This window comes from Buteo buteo, chromosome 4 (genome assembly GCF_964188355.1).
Source record: "Buteo buteo chromosome 4, bButBut1.hap1.1, whole genome shotgun sequence".
Classification (NCBI taxonomy): domain Eukaryota; kingdom Metazoa; phylum Chordata; class Aves; order Accipitriformes; family Accipitridae; genus Buteo; species Buteo buteo.
Window position 1 is genome coordinate 7,880,682 of NC_134174.1, and position 16,288 is coordinate 7,896,969.

At 45.4% G+C, this 16,288-nt stretch overlaps 1 protein-coding gene across 2 annotated transcripts in view; it reads right to left on the reverse strand.

Moving 5' to 3' along the window:
• FRMD4A (FERM domain containing 4A) overlaps positions 1-16,288 on the reverse strand; it is a 289,877-nt gene that overhangs the window by 210,122 nt on the left and 63,467 nt on the right. Inside the window, exon 1 of one of the 2 annotated variants that reach the window (XM_075024703.1) lies at positions 13,723-14,002. The exons of the other annotated variant lie outside the window; for it this stretch is intronic. Within the exon in view, the coding sequence (XP_074880804.1) occupies positions 13,723-13,788 (66 nt within the window). The 5' untranslated portion in view covers positions 13,789-14,002. Of the gene's footprint in view, positions 1-13,722; positions 14,003-16,288 lie in introns of those variants that run through there. 2 annotated transcript variants of the gene reach the window in all.

Consider the following 16,288-nt stretch of genomic DNA (forward strand, 5'->3'; position numbering starts at 1 on the left):
CCCCGGGCCCCCCCTGCTATGCCTGCAGCAGCAAGAAAGCAACAGCGTCGTTTTGGCTAGCCAGGGGCCCCGCAGTGTCACGTTGGCTGGCACCGACCAGAGCAACGCGTCGTGCACTGTATAGCCCGTATCGCACTGTGCAGCCCCTGCTCGCTATACATCTCCGCTGGGACAGACACTAACGGGCATCTGCATCTATGTTCACTTATACAGAGCCCTTCCACATCACCCTGGGCTTTCTGCTGGTATTCATTATTTGGCATTATTATTTACTCCCCACTGCTACAGGTCAGTGCTGCCGTATGCCACCACACTGTCTCAACGAGTATTGATTATTAGCAACGATCCTTTTCAGAAATGATTACCTCCAAGTATTACTGCAGAGCCTTTAACTAGTTTTAATTGCTGCGTGTTATCTTATTGTTCCTGCTGGAACCAATTTCTTCCCTGTGTTATCACACAGCCTCTGACTAGTATTAATTCCCATTCATCACCATACAGGTTGCACCAATAGTAATTTCTACGCACCATGGCATACACCAATAGTAATTTTTACACACAGTGACATAACCCCTATTAGCTCTGACTACTAATGGGGAAGACAACTACTATCAAATGGTACCCTCCTCATCCTCTGGGCATGCATTCAGGACAAAGAAATCATGGCTTACCCTTTCCACACTGCGTCTCCTCAGTGATCCATATGGAATTTTGAATAAAAGTCTTCGGGTCCTACCCGGAGTCACAGCTGTCTGTACTACCATAGTGCAGAGCTAACTCGTGTGTGTGCGTGTGTGTGTGAGAGAGAGTTCACAGCACACACAGGCTTCCTTTGAAACAACTTACAGTCTCATCTAGATTTCCCAACTATCAAATAGCTGAGTGGGTTTTCACATCAGACCATATGAGTCAAGATGTGGCTTGTTTGAAAGAAGGAGGGGGGAAAAGGGAAAAAAAAAAAAAAAAAAAAGGAAAACCCAAGCCTTGTAACCTTAACAACATGCTTCAAGCAGCGTATCTTTAGCTTCCTTCTGTTTCTCGGTGTAGTTTGCTCAGCAGGATTGCTATGCCACAGAGGTGGAAGAATTAAGCTTCTGGGGAGAATGTTCCAAAAATGTCAAGCTCGCTTCTTGTTGCTACAGATGGTAACCAGGTCAGTTGTCTAATCAAAGCTCTATCAGAGTTATTATACATTTTGCCATGTGACTGCAGACCCCTCTGGTTTGCTGTACAGTAGATCACATGTTCACCTTAAAACGAATATCTGGTGTATCACCATCTGGTGCAGAGATTAATGTCAAATCCTACGTTCAGATATGCCTCTCTCCTAGATGTTGGAGAGCACTTACCCAGAGCACAGGGCTCGAACAGATCCTCTGGGCTGCTTAGCTAAACACAGGCTCTCACCAATTCAGGCTACATGGTCTGTATGGGATAGTGCAGTGCATGTGTAAGTACAAAGAACAGACATTACCACTCACATCTGTACACATGTGTATCAGCTTGGTGATACCTATGGCTTCTATGTGTGCTTATAAAAATTGTTATATTGGAGTCTATAATTGTGAAGTGCTGTCTTCACAAAGTCAGTCTCAACGTCTACTTCTTTTTTCTCTTATAAAACCACTTTAGAGACTAGTAGACAATAATATTTTCTTCCTCTGGAAGAAAAGTTTGAAACTATATTTATTCTTTAAATTGTACACAAGTGTTTTGGAAATGACAAAAATACTTTCCCTACCCACAGACTTTCTGCAGCACCAGGAGTTGTCCCAAGGCAGCCAGGTATGATTCTGTGCTTTTGTAAAAATGTGGTTTGGATGTTGCGTTCATTTCCATGCTCAGTTACAGGTACTGGTCCAGATGCAGTTTAGAGTTCATGTGTGCAAAGTGGGAGCTTCTCAATCCACCAACTCCATAGTGGTATTCTGAATTTTCTTAGTAAAATGGAAAAGATGTTGGCCCACGCTCTTTTCCTTGGAGCAGTCTAGCTGGGAGAGCAAAATCTGCTGAGCTATGGAGCCAGTCCCTTCCTCCATGCATTGTTCTCATTTTAATGCAAAACTAAAAATACTTTGTTCTGATCGAAGTCCAAAAGCCAGGATGAAGGTGTTAGGGACATGACATTAAAGCAACTGTTTAAAATAAAAAAGAGAAACTCGGTATCTGCTTAGCATATGCACATGCATTAAAACCAGTCAAAGAAATAAACCAGCAGCTTGATGTGGGAAACTCTAACTATTAAAACAATCGGCCTTTGTTCATAATTTGTTCCATATGTCTCTCGCCAGGGAGGGAGAGAGACAGGAAAAGATGGAAGTATCTTAAGCATGACTGACTTATATGGGTTCTTTATGTGGAATAGGTGCAGAGTTAGGGTCTTTGCTTCTTGCAGGTTTTTTTTTTTTTATGGTTGTTAATGCCCCCTGCTATCTCACAGTTTGCCTACCTGTTTTTTTAAGCACGAGGTGGCTGACATTTCCCAGCTGCCCACAGGGAACCCTTGCCTGCACCAGCAGAGCCACTGGGGATCTACCGGTGGAGAAAGAGGGCGAAGGCGACTGCGGTCTGCCTTACTGGGAGCTGTGCCTGAGCAAAAACTGAGTCATGTCTGAGTCAGGGTCTCGGGGGTGAGTGCTTCATACGAGTAGCAAAGATCTCCCTGCTCACCCAATTTGTAGCCCTGGGTGGGGTCTCCTGCTCACAGCAGCCCCCTTCCCCAGAAGCCCTCGTGTTCCTGCAATCAAGGTCTCCTGCAGGTCCAACTCATAAAAGACCAGCCTTGTAGATAGAACTTTATCCACTAGAGGGGACAAAGAGCTGTAACACATCTCTGCCTGAGTCTATAAGCAGTCGAACTCTGGGACCAGAGGCAGACAGTCTAGTGGTACCAGCATGAAGCACCTTATAGACGGATTTTCTCCATTAGGGAAAGGGGAGAGTTCATTCAGTCTTTTCCACAAACCACAAGTTTTTTTGCTTAGGTTTTTAGGTCTTGCAAATGAAATGCAAATCTATATATTGCTCAAGGCAGCTGAATAATAATACAAATATTCTTCTTTGCAGGAAACCTCTTGCACATGTGAAAAGTAAAAGAAATCCATCGATTTGCACAGTATTGGAACCAGTTCCAACATGATCCCTGCATATCCCAGTGGGCCTGACTCCTCCTTTCCTCACTGCGCTGCACCCCAGGCACGACTCTATGGGTGTCCTCCACAGAAACCACATATGACTGGAGACCTGGACCCACTGTGACACTTTCTTCCGTCTCATTCCTGATATCCCAGGTGGTATGAACCTGGAGACAGGAAGCCAAACCACAATCATCAGGACCATGGAAACTATCTGGAAGGATGAGATGTTGGCTTTTTATTTTTAGAGTTGTTGAAGGTACCTCGGTAGGCAAGTGTATAGGGCAGTCCATTAAGATTAGTTTGATAGATTGCCTATAGGATAGGTAACATAAAACGTGCTCTCATAAGGGTCTTTCTAGTTGTTCCCAGAGAGGGTGTTTAGGTGTTTTTGGCAGATGTAAGCATGTCGAAGGGCACTTCAGCCCATCAAATTCTGATTTCCCTCTGGAGAGCCCCCCTCTTGTGTAGTTGACTGCAGATGCAGATTAAGATGACCAGACTCATCACTGAGGCTTCATTCAACTGTATTGTCTGCAGAGACAATCTCTGACTGAACAGCACAGTAGGAAATAAAAGCCAAACTATTGTAAGGGAACATCCTGGCCTTGCCACCACAGACCCTCAAAAGAGACACGCTGTATTTACTAACTGCTGAAAGATGAAACTCTTTAAAGTGGTGGATGCTTTTCAGTACTAATTGCAGGCTGCCAGGAACAGTGGTTTGTGGTAACAATGCATCAGAGGAAAGTACATTCCAATAGATTGCTATTTAAACTACATTTTTTTTTTTCTTTAATGAAAAGGAGAGAGAAATCATATACTGCTGCAAAGCGTGTCTTATATTTGCAATGGAGGAGTCAAGTTTCAAGTCAGTGTATGCCCAGCGGAGATCAGTGAATGGAAACCAGTGACAGCAGTGGCACAGACTGAAATGCAGTATGTGGTATCTATCAGATCTATCAATAAGGCACTGTTCTGTAAATTTGAAAAGTCGCTCAGTGCAGAAAAAACAGTAGCAAAGCCAAATTCTTCACTGGAGTTCTGATAGGGAAACCACTTGTATTTGAGCTCTTCAGCAGTTCCTACTAATCTCAGTGGAATTTCTTACTTCCCACTGTAAGAAATCCTCCCTAGCTGATTTGTCGGGGCACAGCAAAGCAATAAGAAGACAAGGAGAACAGGGCGATGCTTTGGGGTGACATAAACTACAGGGACTTAGCTTATGTTTTACTGCACTCAAAATCAGACTGTAAAGGAAACTGCCTCGTTGGGAGTGAAAGATAAACGCAGGTTGTCATTGCAAATCCAGCTTGCCTTAAAAAAAACCCCCAATTTTCCAGTCTTACATGGTGTTTTACAGAGAAACGTTACGATCACTCTAGTCTGGGGAGGGATGTGGGAAAACACACTGGATCGTGCTCCATTCCTGTACGAGCCTTTTCCACCAGAGCTTGCAATGACCCAGCAGCTTGCTAGGGTGAGAGAGGCTGATTGTGGTCCCCAGTCACAAAAAGCCTGGGGGCTTCCCCTCTGTGTGGCAAGGCTGTGTCACATCTGGGGGCCACGCAGACCATCACGTCCCGGTCTGCTCTGGGCAAGCGGTGCACATGAGTGCCTTTGCTGGGTGCAGCAATCCAGGCGGAATATGAAGGTCAGCCCCGCACTTGAACAGAGATTCTTGCGTTGTTTTACTCTGGTGCGCTGGGTTACGTAGTGATCAGCACGGTGCTGGGCTGCATGTGCAGCATGTCGATCAGTTGTACCGACAGGGATGGCTGAGAATTTAGGCTCCCATGACAACTTTGCATTGTGCTACACCACGGTTGTTTAACCATCTGCAGTTCATAGACATGTTATAGGTCTAACTAGCATAAGCCTAAACAGAAACCCAGAACCAAGCACTTCTGGACTCACAGAAGTTCATATCTGATGCACATGGCAGGCTAACCCAGAATGTAATGTTAGATGTTCCTAAATTTCCTCATTCACTGGCATTCCAGCAGAAATATCCACATGGCTGCTCATCTGTTTCTTTTTGTACTTCAGCCTTGGGTGTCATGGGGAAGGGCTGGCAGAGCAGAGTGTGAAACCCAGGATGTCACCTGCAGAGCATGTGCTTAGACCCATCAGCTGGTGTGTCCACCAAGCCAGCAAGTTCTTGGCACAGCCTCTGGTGAAAGTCATGGCACAGATGTAGCCACCCCAGAAAATGTCTTCAGGAAAGCAGACAGAGCAACCTGCACCCTTTCTCTTCCCCTCTTACAGACTCTCCAGGAGCAGCCTCCACGCCACCTCCAGTTCTCCTCCCCACCCTCCATCCCGTCTATGGTCCTTGTTGGGGAAAGCGGTCCCAGTCTCCGTGCATCCAGGCAGACGGGCTCCTGGAAAACCCTGGCCAGAAGAACAGCAGCAGATAGCAAGTGGGGCCTCTGCTAGATGGAAGACATTTTCCCTTGTGTTTTAGCGTGCCGGTAAGTCGGCTCTTTTCCCACATAACTCAGAGAGACAGTAATTAATTAGGGAGGGAACTTGCCTGACCCCATTGCCCTGGAGACACGCCCCTGTAAACATCACCGAGGGATCGCGGAGGCCACCTCTGACTTCCAGGGCTTATGTAAACAAAAGAGGAGATACTTGGCAACAACACCACATTCCCACATTGTGGATGTGTAGCAGAGGCTGGATGGGATGCATGCAATAGCAGTCATGCGCTCAGCTGGGGTATGACTGTGCAGTATTTCTATCAGGGGTCTGGTCTAAAGTCTTTGCAAATCCCGGTGACGGCAAGGAACGTGCAAATACTTGGTGCGTCTCGGTATAAAGTGTTAAAATGTGAGTGAGCTGTTCCTGTGTAGTGCTTAGCACTGCTGAGTTGCTTCAGTTCCTGAAGAAATAGGGGTTTGCTCAGCACGGCATGGAAGGTACTCAGCCTTGAGCTAGATTTAAGCCTTAAACAGGATATGTGACATATGGACTACGTCAAACACTGTGAGGATGAATGCTTCTTTGTTCTGTGTAATTTTCTCTCTTTTAAAACTTCATCCTTGTTACACTGCTTTGATTAATCTTAAGATATTGTGGAAAAGCATATGTGTCTATGTGAGGGAAAGAGAGAGAGTTATGTTGCCCCAAGAGAAAGCCACATGGATAGCAGAGAGGCCAACATGTCCCTAAGGAAAGGAGGGAAGTAGAAGACCCCTGAGAGATGTTAAGAGGTTTTTTTTAAGCTTTGCCAGAGCTGGTAAACAGCATCTCAGGCAAATTTTGTTTTGTAGTTGAGGTCTCGCAGGCATGGAATAATGATGACTTTTCTCTGAGTGAGGAGAAAACTGTGTTTGCACAAAGCTGAAAGAGGAACTGCTAACATTGGCAAAATACAAACCCAATTTAGTTATGTTCTTTGTGGATTTTTATGGACAGTTTAAGAAGTGTAAAAAGTTTGTCTGACTCTCTGGATCTTCAGCCTTAGAGTCTCTCCCTCTAATTCCTATCAGTTTATATTTTATTGCTTCAGCTTGCCTGTGTCTGCCAAGCTGTAACAGCACCCTACCTCAGTTGTAGGAGACATGTGGAGTGGCATTCACCTCTCCTAACTTTGGTTACCTTTATGTGAGCTTGTCATCTGGACTCCTTTTGTCATCAGTGAAGAGAAACGGGCACTTGCAAGGTTTGAGACACCAGACCTGCTTCAGCTGCCTACTTACTGGGGGGGTGAGTAACACCTAAAAGTGTCAATGTCTCCCCACTGATTACAAAATAATCTTGATAACTGGCCACTCTTGGTCTACCTCTCCAGCTATCAGAAGCTCTGCTGTGTCTTGGTAGCTGTATTTAATTATCTTGCCTTTGCTAACATCCCCATTGGCATTCACACTCCCAGCTCTTCATTCTCACCATCTTCTTTCTGTGCGTTGTTCAGCATGGGTGCGCAAACCTAGACTGCTCCACAAAGCTCTTCTGTTCCACAAAGGCTTTCTGAGGGTCAGCAGTGTGACCTGACTCTCACAGGAGCGAGGTTAGGAGTTTTCTGTGGTTGACAGCACTGTGCAGAGGGCTGCAGCACAACACTACGGCTTTTCTTTTGCTTGAGGACTCTTCATGGCAGCTGTGCCTAGTAACTCAGGTCCCTGGGCTGGGTTCAAAAAATGACTCAACAAATTCATGAAAGAACATCTACTGTGGGCTGCTAAATTCAAAGACACCACTTCTGGGTCACAGAACCTCTGGGTGCAAAAAACTCGTGGTTGGCAGATAACTGTGGGGACTGTGGCTATGTACTCGCCCTGTTCTTATATTTGTCTGTAGGCATCTGATGTCAGCTGCTGCCCGAGACATGATGCTGGACTAGCTCATTCATTGGAAAGACCTGGTATGATCACTGTTAAGTTCTCATTTTCAGAAGTGTCTAAACAAAACCTGACAAACAGCTACCTAATTCAATCTCTTCAACAGAACAATCATGCTGAGCAACCTTAGCTTTTAGTGCAGGTCAAAGGGCCTGAGTCTGCTCCTACCCAGTACACTGGCAAAACTCAGACTGACTCCAGAGGTGGAGGATGAGGCTTTAAGTGTCTTGCAATCTGAATGCTGAGGATAAACCGGAGGATGCTACTGTTGCCAGAGAGAAACTCATTAGGAGCTGCTTCAAAGAACTGATTTCTCTAATAAATAAACACATGGAAATACCCATTATATTGCAGAGGGTGAGGTTAGCACCCACACTTTTGCATTATGCATGATCTGTGACTGCTCAAGTACGAACTTGCTGCTTACTCTTTGCTTAGCAAGTCCTGGCAGCCTGGCAAAGCTACACAATTTATTGCCGCTATAGAGGTTAATGGATCACTTTACGTGTTGATAATGTCTTATTATTGCAATGGTTATTAAGAAAAATGTAACACAGACACCAGGAGTCGATAGTAACTGCAAGAATGTTTGTTTGATTGCAGCAGGGATGGAGATGCAGGGCTCACTGTGCAAATGGTGGTCAAACCACGTTCCTCACAGCCATCTTTCTGCACCCCTCCTTTCTCCAGATTGTCCTCAGTATCAGCTACGAGAATGGCTACTGTTTACCAGTGTTGATAGCATGAGAAAATAGGAAGGTTAATGGTGTAATTGCCTGAAGAATGGACAAATAGAACATCTGTCTATGCCAGAGCATGCTAGGACTAGATCCAAAGGCACACTTCATCCTTGGCATTGGAGATCTGTGTCCCACACATCAATATTTGGACTATTTTGCGATTTTGGTGGAATGCTATACTCTGGAGGGAATAAATCGCCAAACTGGGATTCTGGAAGTTGGGTTTCAACTCTTTTTTAAGTGGGAAGATGGAGGAGGGTGCTGCTCAAATGGCTTCATGTCCCTCTGTCTCAGTTTCCCTATCTGTAAAATGATGAGAAGAGCTGGCACTTACCACTGCTGCTTTTGTTGCTATTTCTCTATTATTAATAAAGAGCCATGTCACTTAAATGCCCCTCTCTTGGCAGCTTGTTTTTAAGAGCTGGAATACATGGCCATTGGTAGCCACCACTCCAGCCTTGCCCACCTCACGGTGCCATCCCCATTGCCAAGGTCTGCCAGGGAGCCCTGCCTCCTTTGGCACCTCTGACCAAAGGACCTGACCCTCATTTTGGACTCTTCAGTGTTAGGGTTTGATTCCTTCTCCTTCAAATATCCAGCTTTAGGTCTGGCTGGGTACAGGAGTTTTGACTCAGACCTTAATTCCTGTTCATCACTAGCTGGCAGAAGAATGAGCCAGAATACTTGCAGCATCCCAGGTAATTTCCTCTGACTTCCTCTGACTGTTTATGGTGTTAGAAACAGACATTAAATTTCATGTCCTTGCTATTTAGGTGGTAACTCTGCCAGGACTTGGCAATGTAGGGAGGGAAAAGAGCAGCTGTTTCTCAGGGTGATGGAAGAGGCAGGAGCATAGCAAATCCGGATTGCTGCATCCATCCGGGGCAAAGCAACTGCCGTCCCTCTCCGTGCCAGGAAGCCCTCATGAATGTCACTTTCATCAGCTAGTCTCCTATATACATACACATACACATATTTTAAAATATATATATAAATTTTTTTATATAGATGTATACACACACACATATGGGGATATGTATATATTTATCTGTGGAGTGTGGTGGGAGGAAGGCTGAGGAACCAGCTGTGGAAATAGATGTCTGCAGGAATGTAAATGGATCTGTGGAGTGTACTGTGGATTTGGCAGGCTTGGTTGTGTTTCGATGGTGTCTAAGACTCCATGAACCACTGGAGATAAAGTGCCTGTCATTTCCCAGGTGATATTTGGAGTGGGCCAGGGATAGAGTGTTCATGGTTTAAAGACTTCATCTAAGTCTCTCTTTCTCTCCTGGGACGCCTACCGCATCTCTGTCACACCTGCCTTCAGAAATCAGTCTCCTTTTTGAGGCCAGCTGGTGTTTCACTACTTCAGGCTCACTTTTCCACCAGGATTATTATTCCTTTGCCTGTTTGCTGGAGAGTCTGTTTCTTCCAGATCTAAAGCCACATCCATAGTGCAAGGAAAAGCATCCCTCATCAGGGCAGGCTCCACAGCCCACCTCACTCCCGAGCCCTCCCAGACATCCCATGCAAAGTGCCCCAGGCACGCTGGGCATGGTGTATCACGGAGGCTCGCTTCAGCTGTGCCTAAGGCAAGACTTGGAAGTCAGCAAGGTTGGTCCAAGACCTCAAAGGTCTTTTTTCACAGACTGCACAAGAATAATTAGCATGTCCAGAGGCAGGGAGGGTTTGGCTGAGGGATGCCTTTTGCAAGCAGTGAAACAAGGATTCAGAGACTGTATTTCTTACCCAGATTTCCTTTTCCCCTTAGCACACCCAAGGGACCTGCTGAGCTTGTCCCTGTGCTGCCTCCCTACTTTGGCCCCTGCCTCCCTGTCCGGGTTTCTCCAGGCAGCCAAGTCCCAGCTCATCAAGCAGCTCCGTGGCAGCCCGCCGGTGATGACAGCTAATTATGAAATGTCATGTCGGAGGCTTCCCTTTTATCTTGCTTCGCAGAGCCCAGCAAAGCTCTGCATTGCCCTTCGGTAATAGGGGAAAGGAAGTGGCAGTGCAGCAGCAGCTGCTTCTCCGATAGTGGGATGACAACGCGGTGAGTACACCATGTCCTGGAAGGAAGTGGCAGCTCGTGCCATTTGGATGCAAATCTCTCATCTCCGCAAAAAAAAAAAAAAAAAAAAAATTAAAATGTGTTCCCATGTAATATTAGCTTTCCAGAGGAAGTGTTAAACGTGTCTGCTGCCAAGGCTTGCCATCCTCCCTGTGAAACCCTGCTGAACTCACTCCAGGGGAGTTCCTGTGGGACAACTTAGCTAAAAACCTTGTCCAGAGAAAAACTGGTCCAATGCTATAGTCTTTCTTCAGTCTGTATTCCTGCAGAAGCTAAATTACATTGAGGTGGGTTAGTCTGAGCTGAGCTAGGGCTCAGTTTTCTTTAGATACTCGTGGTTACTTCTCATTTGCTGTCTACTGTAACCTTTCTACACTGTGACAAAATGGGCTTGCTAGCTTGGTACAAGCTTGGTGTCAGGGTCCACTGATCTGGGAATGGGTTACTGCCCCTATGGTCCAGAAAGCATTAAAACTAGGTTTCTTCAAAGCAAAAAAACCCAAGTCAAGGCTTCATAGACCACAATTTCCCAATTTTGTAAGTAATCACCTGGTTTGGAGCAGTGGAGGGCACTGAAGAATTGGAAGAGGAGCATTATGGTGACAGATGGCTTCACTCTTTCAGCAATAAAGCTGACACAGATGAAGATGCATGGCATGGAGCAGACTTCGAGATCATTCCCAGGAGGGTCCTGTTACCTGGCAGTCTATCCGCCTGCAGTCCATTCAGCTCCGCTGGTCTGGCCCTGTGCTCTTCACCCAAGTACTAGTCTTGCTGGTAACAGCAAAACACTTGGTAATGGATTAACAACCTCAGATGAATCCGCTAGAATGATCTATAATAGCCAGAGCTTTATGTTTTGCCCTTCCTTCATATTGAGTTTCATATTTACTTTTCTGTATCCAGCAGTAGAGATTATTTTTAGCATTGCTCAATGGACAGGTGGTTTAAGATCAAACACAGCCGCAAGACAAGGTGACATATGAGTAAAGCCTGGAAATTGTGCTTGGTAGCGTCAGACAAAATGATTCTGCATTTGGAGTATTTGGTCTAGATTATCCATAAGTCTTCCTGCCATAATTCCTAGGTAGTTTTTAGAAGACCCCAGCTGGCTGAAGACATGGTTGCTCATCAGGGAAAACTTATTTCCTTGATTTGCGTAGAGGCTAGGTTAGATTCACAGTCCTGATAATCAAAGTGAGACATGAAGCCTGGACGTGCTACCCCTGAGTCTTTCAGCCCCAGGCTCTGCAGAAGGACAAGGGGGGCGAAGCAGCGACACTACTGCAGTGTGCCCCTGCACAATGCTGCACAGAGACACCAGCTCTTCCAGTGCCAGCTGGGGCTCCGGCGTGGCACAGCATGGCACCGCACAGACATGTCCCTGCATCACAGTTTCAGCTGTGACTGCAGTGTCCCAGCTGGGGACGTTTCACTGGGTTTCTGGAATTACACATTTGAGGGACCAGTTCAAAACACAAACCGAGAAGAGCTCCATTGGTTTCACGAGCTGAGGCCACCTGCACCTCTGGAGAATTCGGTCCATATTTTATTTGGTCTACTGTCACCCTCACTACAAAAAAATACCAACCCAAAACCAAAGCCAAAAATCCATGACAAAAGATATTTGGATGGAAGCAAGAGATGGACATAAGAATAGACAAAGCCTAGACACAGCTCCAAAACAATTCACATGATGGGACATGAAGAGGCAAGAAGAAATGATTCCCTATGACCTGTCTTACAGAGTTGGGCTGTTCCCAGCAGGGCAGGAGGCTTTTCACACCCTTCAAACACAGTCAGACACATGTAGGATTTTTCAGCCTCAACCAACTCAGTCATCCTTGGCTTTCTAGATCTTGGCAGTCTCTGAGATACTGCTTGGAGCTACCCTGCGACAAAATGCTGTTAAGAACCCACTGTTCAATGACACCTGCCCCATGGAGGCTCTCAGTCTTCCAAGTGTCAAGCACCCAGCTAGATGAAGTGATGCTGAGCTACAAATATACCAAGAGGGATTGTGGTGCCACGTTTATTCTACAGCAACTGCAAGGAGTCCAGAGAAAGCACCGGCCCCTTCCCACACAGAGTAAGTTTCACAGCGTGCTGTGGTCATGAGATGCGGATGTTGCAACTTTGCTTGTCATGGGGATTTAAACCCTTGGGGATTTTCTCCGCGATGCATGGTACTCAGAGCTGGGGAAAGGATTTGAAGCCAGAGTGGCAAATAATCTTACAGCCCAAAGAGTATTTCAGTATTTCATACCCTACATAGAGGCTTTGGCAGGGCAGCTTCCAACTATTTTCCTCTATCCCCTATCTCAGCAACCCGTGGGAAAGGGGACAGGGCACTCCCCAAAGTGCTGAGGGGAGACGCCAGCCCAGAGAGACTTGAATCCCTTTCACAGCACAGGTGGACACCTTAGTAACTGGACCACAGGCTAGAAAGCTGGCAAGCTCTCCTGTTTTTCACTTTTGTGGTTGATGCCTAAGATTCCTCATCATTAGACCCTGAAATGTGAAGTATTTCATTTAAGAGATGCCAAAAAACTCTTCTGAAAATGCAGAATTTCACTTGCCATCTTATTTCTTATAGCCCGAATTCAGAGAGTACAGATCACCTTGGCATAACTTTTTTTTGAAGAAGAAGATAAATGATCTGGCAATCCCTCATCATTGTTTTCCCCCCACCCCACAAAAAACTTCCAAAACATGGCTATCTCTGACCTTTAGGCAAAAACCATCAAGTTGTGTTGGAAATAGCAGAAATCTCTTTTGAAATGTTTTGATATTTTAAAGAAACTTTTAAAAAGAGATGATACGGACAGATTCTTATCTCAGCTGTGCAGAAGCCAATCATCCATTGCTTCACCGAGCTTTGATGATTTCAAGGAAGCAATTCCAGATTAACACTGGTTTAAAGTGTTTGATACATCCAGGAGGAATAAACTTGCTTTTCTTGAAAACACAACTACTTTTGCTTGTTCCTCCATCTCTTACAAAACTAACCCGAAAGGCAAAGTGGTAAAAGACTGTAATCTAATAGCTGTCAAAATCCTAAAGCCGAGGACACTCGATGCTAAGCAATACACAGTTTAAATGCTCTGTCAATGCACCTCTTTTACAGAGATATTCCTCAAATTGACCAAATCTCTCCTCCTTTTCATGTACTTCATCAAGATTGTAGGTGATACACGAAACCAATGCAGAATATACCCTGCCCTGGAGTCACACTGTTCCAGTTTTGCGTGTTACTGCTTGCAGTAGATGCCTTAGCTATACCACAACACATTGGTAGTGTTGGACACAGAGTTTATCGGGAAAAGTAAAGGAATTAAGTCAATGCAAGACTTGGATATACCATTAAATTTGTATGCTGCCTTCTGGATTATTAGCATCTCACTTTAAATAGGAAATTGTAGCTTACTTACGAACACATCCATTAGTAGGTGCTCCAGCGTCACTTCAATATCCTCTAATTTAGCTGCTAAAGTCATTGTGAAGTCAAATGTTAGCTGCGGACGGAGAAAAGCCCTCAGAAGTCCCAATCCAAACCGTCTGTGGCCAAAGCTAGTTCTCAAACTGTAGCAAATGAGTTTCTCACAGATTAAGAAAATCCGAGAAATCAAAACTCAACATTTGAGTCCAGATGATGCCTTGACTCCGTGCTGGCTGTCAGTCCTGCTGGCGGGACTGAGGATTATTCAGTGTGTGCAAGATGGGAGCAGAAGCTGCAATGTGCATGCTGCTTTCCTTTTAGAGCTCCCCAGTCAGAAACATGGAGTTATATCTGGGAAACCACAACAGAGGGAGGGAGAGACACACACAGAGGGAGAGAGAGGGGAGGAATGGAATAAATTGCCTTTGACTATGATATTTATAGGACTACTTGTTTTTGACTCCAGTCCATTTCTCTGTTCATTTCTGACCTTTCACAAATGGCTCAGCACACTGGAGCGTATTGTAAAACGGGGGCAGCAGGTCCCACAGAAGTTGGCTGTGACCAGTGCTGGGCCAATTCACACAAGCACACCATCAATAGCTCTTTGTCAGAGCATACCAGGCTCTGTGCTGTAGCTAATGACAGAGGAGAGCACAGACGTGTAAAAAACAAGGAAACAAAAGTTGTTTGGATACTAATTTTTTTTCCTAAGAGTATTAATAGATTCCCTTACCCATTCCCCAAGGCATTGGACTACAGTGGCAACTGCTGTGGTTATGTATGAAGGAGAATAACCTCAAATAATCCTACAGGGCTTGACTCTGCAAACACCCTGGCACCCCCTCTGAAATGTCCTCCTACCACTCAAACCCTTCAGCTCTGCAGCATCCCTGTCCAGGATGCTAAGCACTTCTCAGGGCTAGACCCTTCCTTTTACTGTATTTATGGAAAGTTTAAAGCATGATCCTGAGTGCTTGCTGTTCCTCCGCACATCTGCTTCTACTTAAGTCAATGGAGAAAAGGTGACATTTCTGCTTGCTTAGCACTTTTTGTCTGTAGCTCTCACAGCACCACATGTAGTGGGAAGGTACTGATGGACCTGATCCAACCAAAGCTAAACCCAATGGGGATCCTTCAACGATTTTGGTTAATGCTAGCTGGGAACCAAATAGAAAGGAAACTGAGGCACAAAAAGGAGAAATACTGAAAATCTTAGTATGGCCACGAGTAGTGCCGAAGTCTCCTGCATCCTAGACAGTGCCAAGTTCATCAAACTGCCTTCCATGGTGTTCACATTGCTCAGCCAAACTTTTTTTTATTTTATTTGATGTGTACCCACGCAGTTTGAAATCTCAGAGTGAAATCTTGCATGTGATGTATTCCAGACACTGGGAAAAAAACCACAAGGCTGCCCTAAAGGATTCAGAAACTGAAGACCAGTATTATTTATGAAGGTGTGAGATGGATAGAGTTGATGGAGCTTAGAGGGACCTCTAGTCATAAATTCCAACTAAATGTCCTCAGAGTTATAGCTGAAATCACATTTTCAGACATCTAGCATCAGCATCCGAACAGGAGCTGCCTCTGATGGCCGAGTTTTACTAGACAACAACATGATAGACCATTTGGGACGTGATATGATGGATAGTTTCAATAGCAAAGAAGGGCATGTTATTCATTTTCCGGATGGACCAACTCTCATTCACACAAGGCCCTGCATCAGATAATAGGTTAGTTGCTCCAGAAATAAACCCAGCACGGGAAGCTTGTCTACTGCAGAGAAAGCCTGTTCATCATCCACGTGCTGCCCTTTCATTAAAGCTTTGACAAAGTGTCTATCTTCACCAGCCTGAGTGGAGGGGTGTTTTAATGAGCATGGATTAAACCACAAAGAAATATATTGGGAGGGTATTACGTTGAAGGTGGTTGAAACGCAGGGAACCATAACGCAGGACGCTGATGAGTGAGCTTCACTGCAGACAGGATTTCACGCGCTCTGCTCTCTAGGAAGTATTTGCAGAAGAAGACCTGACCGTTGTTAAGCCTTCATCTCCTCCGGCATGCATGGAAACTCAGAGACCCCAGAAAGCTGCGGTTTCTACAAGAGCAGGCTGGGTACAAGGATGCATGACTGTCCTTTTGCAGGTCCCCAGCTCTGGTCCCCAGCAAGCAGTGCTCAGGCTGTGTCACTGTGAGCCAACAGAGGTCTGCCAGGATTGAATCATGTGTTTGTCCGCCACTAACTGATACTACTGTCCAACCAGTCTGACCACAACAAGAACTTTACTGGAACCGAACATGTGATCACTTCTCCCCCCCCCATCCCATCTATTGCACAAAGGCTGTGTGTTAAATACTGAAATATGAAATTAAAGAACCTTTTCTGTGCGATAGCGCAGGGCAACCATGTCAATTGTGCCCCTTGACTGTCCCTGTAGCTGCATTGTATTGGCCACAGAGATAAACAACAGGAGACATCTTCCAGGGTCAGAATGCAGTGTCCATGTGACAGACTCTTTGACTCCAACACAGGCTCATTTTTGTGTTCGCAAAGA